Below are 13,522 nucleotides of genomic sequence, written 5' to 3'. Positions count from 1 at the left end.
CAAGCATCGAGTACTGTGAAAGGTGGATGCAGATTGGGAGGTGACAACGCATTTAAGGTCTTTGAAAAAAGAAAGGGCGGTTGGAGCTGGGACGCTGGTTTTTAAGGTCCGAGAGGGTCGAGGGTTGCTTTGTTGACCCATCGAAAACTTCTGCAATTTGAAGGAAGTCGTTACCATAAGAAACGCTGTCGTTTAGAACTAGCAAGCCTGCAGTGGGAAGCTGCTTGCTGCACCTCAAACGTTTTGAATTTGATTCTATTTTTGATCTAGTACAGCGAGTTGAAATGCTCAGTAACAATATCCAAGTATTGCTTAGGGCGTTTGTGATGGCGTAACTCCTGGAATGCCTCTCTTAAGTGTTCCCTTGGTTATTGGTTGCTGAGTGTGTCAGGCCATCCTGATTTGCTAATCCTGATGGATAGCAGGTTTGTTTCTTTAAATCCCCCGCCCCCTGCCATTTCTCCCTTCTTAGAGGCCAGTGGCACATTCCTGATAATTGGCAGTCATGATATAAAACTCAGCCGGTTTCTCTGAATGCTGTGTCCACATTCTAATCGGCACTTCAACATTTGTGAAGAACTCCCTTCACTTGCCTCCTTATCCCAACCGAAAAAATAAAAGGGAGATATAAAATTGAGTACTTGCTGATGCAAGGAAGTTGTCACGTTGAACAGTGGGATTCAGAAACAGACAAACTAATAAGAGGCTTGCTGTTTGATGTAACTGTTGCCTGCAAATAGATGATGGACAAATAATAGACTCTCCTGAGATACTGGCAGGTCTGCTGTTTTTCTCCAGCGTCCTCTGTTCTTGTGTCAGATTCCAGCATCAGTATTTTGATTCTTATGGGCAAATAGGATTGGAAGCCGGTGATTAATTGGGTTAAGTGGTTTTACCTTCTCACCCCCCTCAATTCCCAGTATAAAGAAATTCTGTGGAACAGAGAGAGGAAGGAACTCTTGAACTCTATTTGTTCTCTCTTTTTATAATTTACGTGTACCCAACTTAAGTGTGGCCAATCCACCGACTCTGCACATCTTTGGGTTGTGGGGGTGAGACCCGCACAGACACGGGGAGAATGTGCAAACTCCACACGGACAGTGACCCGGGGCCGGGATCGAACCCGGGTCCTTGGCGCCGTGAGGCAGCAGTGCTAACCACTGCGCCACCATGCTGCCCTGCTATATTTGTTCTCAAGTGGAACAGTTTGACTTTTAGAGCTTTACTTGCCGTTATGGAGGCTCAATTTAGCTCCGTTCAATTGTTTCCAAAGCGCTTCTGTTGTTTGCCTTTCAGCAAGTCAAGAATGCTTTTTTTTCTGTCCTTTTGCAAAAGAAGTGGAGTCAGTTTAGCTTTAACTTCCGATTTGGAGTGGCTCAGTAACGGCGGCGATTTATGGCACTAAACGTCTGCTTCTTGCCATGTGTTTGAGCCCCTGCAGTTGGCAAATTCTCCAGTTTTCCAGCGAATCCTGTTTTTCCTTTGCTTGCCACTTTGGGGCTCCAGATCAAAGCAACTTCATAGATACTTACCATCCTCACTCCGCGCCCTCCATCCCAACAGGAAAGCTGACCTCGAATGCTTAAAGTTTGCAGTTAATGTTCATACCTGGCGCTGTTTATCCAGTGCTTTGACAGGGGACCATGATGTCGATGGCTTAATAGGTTTGGAAATCCTTCAATGTGCAGAGTTTGCCATCTAGTGGCGCCAGTCAGCACCTACAGATCGTAACAATATTCCTGTATGAGCAAAGACCCAAATCAATTGGGTTATTTCTTTCTCTCTCTCTCTCTCTCTCTCCCACCCACCCACCCACCCACAAATTGAGTCTGGCTGCTTTACTGCAACAACCTACATTTTGCATAAGTGACTGTGGGCTGTGTTAAAGAAATCTAACAAATGGCGTTCTCGCCCTGTTATCTCAGTGATGAGCAGTGTCGAAAATAAATTGATCAATCTGCTCGAGAGAAAAGATTTGATGCATTGATGAAAGTTGACGTTGAGCCTGTAAATGCTGAAACTCTGGCCACGTTGCTGCCCTTTCATACAATAATCACGAGCACGAGATGGACACAGTTGTACAGGACACACACACAGTCTCCTTTGTCCAGTGTTTGCATGCAAAGATGAGTGAAAATAAACTAATCGATTAGCCAACACAGATAAAATCCACCTAATACCAAAGCAAAATACCGTGGCTGCTGTCAATAAAAACTGTAATTGCTGGAGCTGCTCAGGAGGTCAGTTTCGCCCACTCTATAATTGTGGCCTTTTTTTGTAATCACATTCAGCTTCAATGTCAGCCAGATTAAAAACAAGGCCCATGTTTCCCAGCTGCTGCTCGTACCTTTCATCGCATTTCCCTCCCTGTTCTTTCATGTGGCAGGCAGCCATGGTGTGTGCAAGGAAATGCTGGAATAGGGCTAAAGGCCCATTCTCTGGGATCTTTCTACTGGTCGGTTAAGCCAATCCCATAACTGGAGCACAGGCTCCAGTGGGTTGTAGAAGAGGCCGGCATCGAGAGGATGGAAAACATTGGCGCAATAAATTAATTTTTGAAATTCCGTCCTCTACTTTACACATGGTAAAAGTCTTCACCTCCTCTTTGGCTCTCCCAGCCATTGGTAAAATGGCTGCCAGTTACTGAACATATGTAGAAAGTGCTTGGTGCCACTATTCCCATATTAAAAAATATATAAAATCAAATCAATGTAGACAGAATTGTACGCTGCTACTCTTACCCAGGAGAAGGTCATCTCGGTGAGGAACAAAGTAGAAATAATTTGCTTGGAAAAGGGCTGTAGCAATCTGCACACAACTTAAGCTTAAATATATTGCATCCCCTCACCATTGTGTTCTGTCTGTATATATTAAGTGTATAGAGATTCTTTAATTTCAAGTATAATCTTTGTATGTTTATTTTGAAATGTTTTAAGTATTCCCCCCACCCCCCAGTCTTCCTACAAAAATGCATCATCCAGGACAGAGTGGAAGGTCCCCTATACACTTCCCAGTGTCAATCCATCTTACCACTGGAACTTGTCCAAGGTGACCCTGCTCCCTGCCGGAAAATATCGACAAAGACATCTCGGCGATACCGCTGAGGTTATGGGACTTATCTAACTTGTGGGTGTGATCCTGTGTCTCACCACTCTGGTGTTGTCCGGCATTCTTTTTCTGGTGCTTACCTCTCTGTTCATGACTGCGCACTTTCATGTTGATACAAGGCAGTTGATGCAAGCGACAGACCAAGGCATCGTGGACCTACACCACAAAGACCACAATGGCCCAAGAAGGCTCACCGCTAGCTCCTCGAAGGCAATCGGGGATGGGCAGTAAATACTGGTCTGCCCACACCCAATGAATGAATTGGTTTTTTTTAATCTATGAAATTATGACATGTTAATCTATGGTTTCAAAATAGAGGAGATTTACTAGAGTAAATGAGGGGAATGCGTATCCACACTTGCAGAAGGAGGGTTAGTAACCAGACGTTACAAGTTGAGACAATTGGCACACTAGTCCGAGGGAAGATGGGAATTTCTTTTAGGCAATATATTGTGATCAGAAATACTTGCAGGGGTGGTGGAAGCAGATCCAGTGGTAAATGTTCCAAGGGAAATTGAATATACGCTTGAAGAGAAAAACGCAGGGCTTCCGGGAAAGGACGGGAAGTGGGGACTAGGTAGATAACTAATAAAGAGCTGGGACTGGCGTATGGGCCGAATGGCTGCCTGTTCTGCTGGACGGTTTCATGTTTTATAAATCGGTGCAATGAAGCGGTGATTTAATTTGCATTGTTCAGCAAACCGTACACTATAATCAGATTACCATTGAGTGCATGGGTGAAGAAAGTAACCGTTTTTATGCCATTATTTCTCTTCTTTTGTGTGTGTGTGTGTTTGCAATTTTCTTTTAAGGGCACCATAAAGTTATGGAAGATTGGTTGCAGTGGCACCAATCTAGACTTTATTGGAGAGCAACTGTTGATTTATTAATTTTCTATAATTCCGTGACCGACTGCAGAGATCACAGGTAAGGCTGGTTTACTCTTGGTGCAGAATGTGGAATGGTTGTGTCTAGAAATGCTAATTGCCGTTATGTAGCAGTGAGCACCTTGTTGAGAAGAGAATTGCATTAAAATGTGTGAAATCTTCGGTACAGGTTGGCAGGAATAGCACTCCTGTACCTGGAACAGGAGGAAGCCTTTTGGTGCCTGGTTGCCATTACGGAGTGTTTCATGACTCCCGACTATTACACAAAGAACCTGCTGGGGTCACAGGTAAGATCATTGCCACCAGTGCTTCTTCCTTCCTGATTTGACTGCACTATGTTTTCTCTTAACTGTTGGCCAATTTCTGCAGTGCGTGTGCATGGCTGGTTTGTGATGCAGAACAAGGCCAGCAGCGCGGGTTCAATTCCCGTACCAGCTTACTCGAACAGGCGCCGGAATGTGGCGACTAGGGGCTTTTCACAGTAGCTTCATACTTGGGACAATAAATGGTTATTATTATTATTATTATTGAGGCCTCAGGAAAGGTGAAGTTGATTCCTGAATGGCTGTTTTTAATGGTGGGTACGCTCCCTATTGGAGACTGTAGAGAATGGCAATGTCCTGAAGGGGTGCAGCCCAGACCATGACCCCAATGGGCAATGCAGTGTACAGGAGGTCATGACAAAGTGTAGAAATACTGTTGACCTAGGAGATCCCATAGTCCGGACGAGAGACGGGCATTTCTGTAACCCTCATTGTGAATCCCCAATGGTGTGCATTTTTTCTAGTGCCATAGTAAAGGACATCACAGAGAGGGTGGGGTGCAGAATATTCTGCAGGGGGAAGGGAGTGAGACAATATTTGTGGTATACTTTGGCACCCTGACGCAGAAAGGGGGCAGTTTTTGAGGTTCTATGGTCAGATTTTCAGGACCTTGAAGGAAATAATTTCTGGGTTACTCCCAGTGCCACAAGTGAGGCAGAGTAGAAATAGGAAGACGGGGAAGATCAACGAGTGGCTTGAAACATAGTGGAAGAGGAAGGGCTTCAGATTCTTGGGACATTGGGACCAGTTCTGGGGCAGGGACTGTTCAAAAGAGACTGGGTTGCTCTGTAACAGGACTGGGGCTAGTATCCTTGCGGAGGGATCACTAGTGTGGAGAGGGTTTCAATTAAATTAATTTAATTCTGGTGGGCACCAGAATATAGAAAAGAGGATTAAAGTGAAGCTGTTGGGTGGTACCTGAGGCGAAAGTTGGATGTTGGATTTGTTTATTGCCATGTGTACCGAGGTTACAGTGAAAAGTATTGTTCTGCGTGCAGCTCAGACAGATTATTTTGTACTTGAAAAGAAAATACATAATAGGGCAAACGTAAATACACAATGTAAATATATAGACACAGGCACCGGGTGAAGCAGACAGGAGTGTAGCACTACTCGGTAGAGAAGATGAGATGCAGCCGGATAGGATGCTTTTGATGGTGCACCAGTAAAAGTTGGTAAGAGTCGATGTGGACATGCCGAATTTCCTTCGTTTCCTGAGGAAGTATAGGCGCTGTTGTGCTTATAAGTACCATATTAAATAGGAGCAGACGAAGGAGGACTTTGAGGAATGCAAAGACAGGGCTACAATGCATGTATGTCAGTGCACAAAAGGTGGCAAATAAGGTTGGTGAGCTGCGAGCACTAATTGCACTGTGGGAATATGATGTAGTGGCAGGAACGGAAACATGGCTTAAAGATGATGAGAACTGAGCATTTAATGTAAATGTAAAGTCGCCATAGTCCCATATTATCATAGGCTACTTTCCCCTTTGAGGGGGGAGAGCTGACTAGTGGTTATTTAACCTGAGGGGTCACCACACCTCGGGCGAGGGGTAAGGTTGAGAAGGTGGGGTCTTCATGAATAAACTCAGCCGGTACGGGGAATTGAACCCGCGCTGCTGGCCTCGCTCTGCATCACAAACCAGCCGTCCAGCCCACTGAGCTAAACCAGCCTCCAAAGTGTTGTTTACGTATATTAAGTGTTTAGAAAAGATCTAGAAATGGCAGCACAGTGGCGATGTGGTTAGCCTCACGGCGCCGAGGTCCCGGGTTTGATCCCGGCCCCGGATCACTTCCACTGCCCGTGTGGAGTTTGCACATTCTCTCCCGTGTCTGCGTGGGTCTTAATCCTGCCAGAGCGGATTCTTTTTTTTTTCACCCATTAAATCGCGCCCCTGGTATTTTGAGATTGGATTAATTGATAACCTCACCCTGAAAGCAGATTTTACCAGAATGGTTCCAAAGATGGGGAGGTTTTAGCTTCAAGGTTAGGTTGGACAGGCTGGGGTTGTTCACCTGAGAGCAAAATCAACTCTGGGGAGATTTGATTAGAGGTGTACAAGGTTATGACCGGTTTAGATAAGGCAGACATGGAAAAACACTTCCTATTAGCTGATGGAGCAAGAACGAGGGGACGCAAACTTAAGGCAAGAGATACAGGAAGGAATGTCAGGAGGATCTCTTTTACGCAGCGGGTGGTAATGACCCCGCTGCCCCCCAGCATGCTGGAAGTGGAAACAATCCGTGATTTCAAAAGGAAATTGGATGGACACAGGAAGGAAATAAACTTGGAAGGCTTTGGGAATCTAGCAGGGCAGTGGTATTGAGGGAGTTGCTTCACGGGGAGCTGCCATGGACTTGATGGGCACAATGGCCTCCATCTGTGCCAGATATGACCCTCTACCAAAAAGAGGATTGTGAAAGAGGATGAAAACTAGAACAGACTAAAAATAAATATCCTGTTGAGATATTATTTCCTGGTGGTAACGTGCATCGCTTGCAAGTTTTGCATTTTGACCGTGGGACTTCGATATCACTTGCAGGGCTTCCTAGACAGATTCAAAGGCCTCAAAATCAATAAATTCTCACACAGATTCTGCACACAGGCGACTGCTAAATAAGGCCAAGGATGAATTCTCTTAGCAGTCATCGTGATGGTGTTGATGAGGTGGATGGTTCGATTGCAAATCGGACATGATCCCAGGTTCTACCTCTTTTCAAGCAGGGTGACAACAAGCTCCGGTATCCACAAGCCCATTAGTCATGGTGTCAGTAATTGTGAAATTAATGGAGTCAGCCGTTAACAGCAAACTTTATGAATTGACTATTCAAATGAGCGGTTGAGTGGCAGTCAACGCTTTCAGAAGGGGCTGATCCTGTCCTAGACCCCCCCCCCCCCCCCCCCCCCCCGGCTCCTCCTCCTCTCTCTCTTCCCCCTCCCCCCGGTCTTTTTGTGGAAGTGACATCCCAATTGGATGTTGGAAAGCCCTAAGACTTAGTTACTTCGACGTGCCACAAAACAATTATCTGACATTCCACATGGAAGATCGATTATCTGAGGCAAAAGGATTCGGCTCAAACTAGAGAAAGCAGCAATCACTAGTTAATAGAATGTAATAGAATGTCAGGCTGAGGAGCAGCTCAAGGATGCAGAATTTCCAGTTGAAACGTTAAAGCAAGGAGCCCAACTTCCCGTATAGGTGCATGCAAACAATTCTGTGGCAGTATTTTAATAAGAGTGGAGATTTCTTCCATTGTGTTGCCCAACAAGCTAACCGTTTCTTGGACCTTGGGTGCGTGAGTAAATTGACAGCACTTTGAAGCGAACTCGTTGAGGGTGTAGTGGTTGGGGCCATCCCGAGGAGGCGAAAGGTGCTCGGTGTGAACGCGAATCCTTTCTGTTGTACTTCACACTGTTCCTCTCTGCATACTAGGTTGACCAGAGGGTGTTCAAAGACTTGATGAACGAGAAGCTACCACGGCTGCATGCTCATTTTGAACAGTACAAAGTCGATTACTCACTCATCACCTTCAACTGGTTCCTTGTGGTATTTGTGGACAGTGTTGTCAGTGACGTCATGTTCCGTATCTGGGATTCATTCCTGTATGAAGGCCCAAAGGTACAGTCCAGCATTTACTCTGTTTCATGGCAATCCATGGGTTTAGATTTGCATTTTCCTTGTTTGTGGTGTTGCCAATTTAATGGAATACTATCCCACCAGCGTCACCAATAATGTTGCCAATTAATAATGATGCTCTTTAGAGTCGCCAGGTATCAAATGATACCACCACAAGGCTTTACCGGATATCGATCGAAGGACCACACAACCAGTTAGTCAGTTCAAGTTCAAAGATAGTTTATTTACACACAAGGATTACTTCGACATGCAACACCAAACATTACAAGTTAAACTACACCTAACACCTACATATACTTAACTTCAGGGCAACCGGCTCTATGCAGATGGACAAGGCCTTTGTCCGGATCTTGCGTGGCTGGGTGGAAGAAGTGGCTCTGTTTCTGCTGGGCTCATCCGTCTGGTAGCAATCGTTGGTCTTGAACTTGTCTGTCTGGTCGTTATGCTGCACTTGGGTTAGCACAGGCCGGATCCAAGGGAGACCGAGCACATGGCTGTGTCTCTTCTTATCCCTCTGGGATTTTGCGCTCTTTGGGGCGGTCCTTAACTTGGACCCAATAATTCGACAGGCTTCGTTCACTGCCTTCGATTTTGGCCAATAAAGGGGCGGGTGGCTTGATGGCTGGGCGTGTCCTTAGTGGTCATTGACCTTGGCTATTTGGGCTCCCTGAGTAAAGGGAGTGGTGCTGACTAATCTGTATCGGTTACCTGAGTACAGTCCTTTTGTTCTGGGGAAATGGGCCATTAGAATGCAAACGAGCGGGACTTTCGATCGCGTCTAGCTATCTGGGTTGCAAATACACACACAAGCTCGGAGTCTGTCTGAGTCCTGGGTTGGCCATAATTCCCATGGTTCCTTGAGGTGGCCATCTGAGATGGCTACATCGGCTGCTGATTATGTTTATGATCCTTACATTTTATAAGTCAAGAATTTAAATATTTTTAACACTGGGAGTGTACTAAGTATTAATCTGGCATTGTCTTAGTGTAACAACCTAGTAATTTTTAACTGATCAAGATTTCTTTTAACACATTAAATTTTAAACGACTAGGGATTAAGAGTTTGCTAGTTGTGGTCATCTGTTTATTATTCATTTTTTTGAGTCACTTTCTGCATTATCCACAGATTATATTCCGATATGCACTCGCAGTCTTCAAATTCAAGGAGGAGGACTTTCTAAAGCTTCAGGATAATATGTCCATATTCAAGTATCTGAGATACTTCACTCACACTATTCTTGATGCACGGTAAAGAATGTCCTGAGCCAATTTTAATAATTAATTAAGCTTTTAATCTTTATTATTGTCACAAGTAGATGTTCCTGTGAAAATCCCCTATTGGCAGTCCTGGTGCGGTCTCATTGAAACATTCAAGATTATTGAAGTTGTTTGAGAGGGTTGATACTGGGAAATTGTTTCCCCTGACTGGGGGATGAAGAGCACTGAGGCAGTTTCAGAGTGAGGGGCCGGTCGTTTAGGACTGCAGTGAGGAGAAATCCCTTCACTCAAAGGGTTGTGAATCTTTGGAGCTCTCTACACAGGAGTTAAAACTTTAACTCCAGCTGTGTTGCTTTGTGTTGAGAAAACGGAGTGGCAGTGCATGTTTTGGAGAGTGGGGAAGAGAAATGAGAATGGAATTAACTGATGAAAACTAAGCGCACGGTGGGGTATCCAGCAAACCACAAGAAAACGTTTCTGCTAGCCAATAAGTGGCAAGTAACATTCGCATCACGCAAGTACCTGGCAATGACCATCTCCTCTGAGACAGAATCCAACCGTCTCCCCTTGACATTCAATGGCATTATCATTGATCATTCCCCCACTATCAGTTTCCTGGGGGTTACCATTGACCAGAAACTGAACTGGACGAGCCTCATAAATACTGTGGCTACAAAGAGGGTTGTGGATGTGCCGTCCTTGGATATATTGAACGCTGGAATAGACAAGTGTTTGGACTTTGAGGGACTGGATGGATATGGAGAAGAGCAGGTGGGCAAGTGGAATTGAAGCCTAAAATCCGCCATATTGAATGGCTCAGTGGGCTGTAGGATCTACTCCTGTTTCTATTGTACTCTGAGCCTGCAGGTTCTCTGAAGAAACAGGTTTATGATGCACATCCATTACCATGTGATGTATCTGACAAGCAAATAGTGCACACTGCTTACTGCTCACACCAGTAAGAACCTTTCCGATAGTTTGTCTCAATCAGGTATTCACATCAAGTGAAGAAACTACTTTATTCGGGAAAATAATTAAAGCAGAAGCAATTTAGTAACCATGGTTTAACCTTTCTATTCCAAAGATTGTTTGGCTGGGTCTATATTACAAGAAATCATGGATTCTGAATCAAACTTGAAATGGTATAAAATCTAAAATTTTAATCCCATGACTTCGGAAAATTAAAGATTCTCTTCATTTATTGTTGAGTTTAATGCAATGCTCGATTTTGTCTGAGGCACTGATCATTAACTTGTCCCCCCCCCCCCCCCCTCTGTCAAATCTTTCACCAAAATGGTTTCCAGAATTCTAATCACTGGCTTTGTGTTGCAGAAAACTTACCAACATTGCCTTTGTGGACATGAATCCCTTTCCGATGCGGCTAATCCATAATCGCAGAGCTATCCACTTGGAGAAGGTGCGCCTGGAATTGAGTGAACTAGAAGCAATCCGCCAGGATTTTCTACGGGAACGTGAAACTGCAAACCCCGAAAGGCGGGACGTCATTAGCGACGACGACGAGGACACCTAACGACACGCGCAGTCCCACTTTGTGACTGACCAGCCTGGCTGAATAACGGAGCACGCAAGAATGGGCCGGGAGCACAGCTGGAACTTCCCAACTAACTGGTTCGGAGTTTAAGTCCTGGGGCTATTTGGCACTCAAACCTGTTTGCTTGTTGGAAAAGGGTTCTTTATTTCGCCGCTGAGCCAGGAGGTTGGCAGCTTTGAGGAGGTGGGTGCCCCAAAATGGACTATGCACCCCACTTTGTTAGCCGGCCCACGTCTTGAGTGCTAAGTAGCCCTGTATCAATCGTCTGCTTTCAATTGAATGTTCTAGGGAGGCGAGTGGCTCTCTTTAGAACCTGTTTTTTTTATGTACAAGAGTTACTTACTGTTCTTCCTTAAGACTTGTCTCCCATCGCAGAAGAAATATGCTGGGCATATTCCCCTGTAGCTGCACATCACGGAAAGATTGTGTGTTGAACAAACCTCAGACTGATGGTGGAAATAGGTCAGGGCGTTCTGCTAATGTTTTGCTCATAGTGTTGGCAGAAAATCTCAGTTCTGGCCAATCAATCATGGGACCAATTACAATGCGCCAACAGTATTATTTGGAGATCTTGTCTGGTGTGATTTCCAATTGGATGGGTTGACGTTTGATCCTTTTTGCTTAGTTTTTTTTTCATGTCAGTATTTTGGGAAGCTGGCTTCCTTAAGCAACCAAAAATGGTTTGTATTAAATGTTGGGGAGGAAGAGAAAACTTGCCTTAAAATAGTGGTGTGTTTGTGACTTTCCTTCTAAATAATAGGGAAAAGGGAAATGTGCTACTTGGTATAATTTAGCCATCCTTGCTCAGACTGACTATCAACTCACTACAATATTGTTTTGAAAATCTTGGTGTTGATAAATCTTTTGCTTCCATAAAGAAGATGAAGTAGATATCACGTTTACAGTCACAATGAACATTGTACAGTGGTCATTCTAACATCAGACAGTCCAGTTGATTTTTACCACAAAGTGGGACCTTTCCTGTCACATCTTCTTACCTGTTTTGTACAGAATGTCACTTGTAGGTTTAATAATGCACATTATCTGACACAGTCTTTTGAAAACTGTCTCCTCCGCTTAACAATACCAGTTCCAAAGTGGGATTTGAAATGTGTCACGTTGGTTCATCTGTGAAACGAGGGCTTTGCTCCTGTCCCCATCGCAGCCATAAATTGCAACTAGCAATTTGGGAGCTATGTCTTAATAATGACCTTGAATCTCACTTCAGCTTTGCAGGCCTCTGGAATGACTAAAGCCTGAATTCATTGCCTGTTAACTGTGAAATGGGTGGAAGATCTCAAACCGACTCCCACTTTACTGCGACTTCCAACTGGGCCAGAAGGAAGGGCAAAATGTGTACTGTTTTAGGTCAACCCCAAGATAAGTGTATATTTTTGTGAAACAACCATTTTTCAAAAGGCAATATTTGTTTCATAAACTTTGAGGGGAACCGGACCAAGATTATTGTATTTTTTTCTAATGTCTTTGTAAGTTTTGTCCTTAAGGTCGATTCTGATTTGACTGCAGGAGGTTGGAGGGATGCGGGATGTACTGGGAGTGCATCATACCCTTTCCATTTGTATCGCACTTTGCTTGATTTGATCCTCAGTGTTAAAGTAAACGGTTATTCAGTGGTATACAAGGAAATACAGAATTTCCTGGAATAAATTTTGTGGCAGAATCTCATGTGGAGCCTGAGTGTCTGAACCATATTGTGATGTATCTCGAGTATCTAAACTTTGCAGTTGGGTGAGTTAATGCTGACACTTTTCACACGGACTTTCACGAGCGTCTACATGACCAGCAATTGAAGACAGCTGGGAAAAGAATGTTTTGTTTACGCTGAATGTTGACCTTTTTTGACATTTCGATATTCTTTATTTTCATGCCGATTCCTGTTAACAGAAGCACACCATTTTGTCTTGTCTGTTTAGTTAAAATATAAAGGAAACTTATTTCGTGGTTCTGAACATTAAAATGATTTTGCCACAATGAAGTGACTTTAGGAGCTTTTATATTTTATAAAATACTGTGCTTGGATTTCATGGGGTTTATTTATACGGGAGGTCCAATTGATGTTGGAATGCCGTTACGATGGTTTTCTGCACTGCCTTGGCTCGAAGACGTAAAGGCTTGTTTCATGTAAGGTTTACCTATAGGCTGCTAGCTGGAAATCTAGCTTTCAGACTTGGTGGCTGGAAACCGGATTGTCTGCTTTCTGAGACAGCTAGATGTTAACTCCTTCCCTGGTTTCTGATCGTCTGGTCAATTATACCTTTGTTCTACTTTGATTGTGCTTTCTGTGTATTCGGCTGTCTGCTCATATCTACTACTATATATTAACATATGTATACCTCCTTGAGCTTCCTAACTGTCTTTAAGCCATTTCCTCTCATAAACTAGTCACACAATTCTTATCTAAATGACCTTCTAATCTCATTATTTGGAGAGACGCAAACTGTGCCTCCTAATTTTAGTCTCCCCCACAAAGGAAATTTCCTCCGGGCATCCACCCTATCAAATCTCTTCAGGATCTTGCATGTTTCAATAACCTCTCATTCTTCTAAACTCCAATGGATACAGGCATAACTTGTTCAATGTTTCTTCATAAGACAACCCCTTCATCCCAGGAATGAGTCCAGTGAACCTGTTCTGAACTGCTTCGAAAGCAATTATATTTTTATTTTAAATAAGGGGGCCAAACGTAGTAATCCATATGTGTTCTCATCAAGGTCCTGAATAGCTGAAGTAAAGTTTCCCTACTTTTATATTCCATTCCTCTTGCAGCAAACGTCC

At 44.0% G+C, this 13,522-nt stretch overlaps 1 protein-coding gene across 3 annotated transcripts in view; it reads left to right on the top strand.

Moving 5' to 3' along the window:
• Positions 1-12,718, top strand: part of tbc1d2b (TBC1 domain family, member 2B) — a 119,915-nt gene extending 107,197 nt beyond the window's left edge. For all 3 annotated transcript variants that reach the window (XM_072492962.1, XM_072492961.1, XM_072492963.1), the window contains exons 10-13: positions 4,165-4,282; positions 7,753-7,938; positions 9,083-9,204; positions 10,507-12,718. In XM_072492962.1, the coding sequence (XP_072349063.1) occupies positions 4,165-4,282; positions 7,753-7,938; positions 9,083-9,204; positions 10,507-10,705 (625 nt within the window). In that variant the 3' untranslated portion in view covers positions 10,706-12,718. The remainder of the gene's footprint in view (positions 1-4,164; positions 4,283-7,752; positions 7,939-9,082; positions 9,205-10,506) is intronic.
• Positions 12,719-13,522: the final 804 nt, after the last annotated feature.

This window comes from Scyliorhinus torazame, chromosome 30, assembly GCF_047496885.1.
Source record: "Scyliorhinus torazame isolate Kashiwa2021f chromosome 30, sScyTor2.1, whole genome shotgun sequence".
Lineage (NCBI taxonomy): Eukaryota > Metazoa > Chordata > Chondrichthyes > Carcharhiniformes > Scyliorhinidae > Scyliorhinus > Scyliorhinus torazame.
Note: the sequence above shows the minus strand (reverse complement) of the source record. Positions and strands in the feature narration are given on the sequence as shown.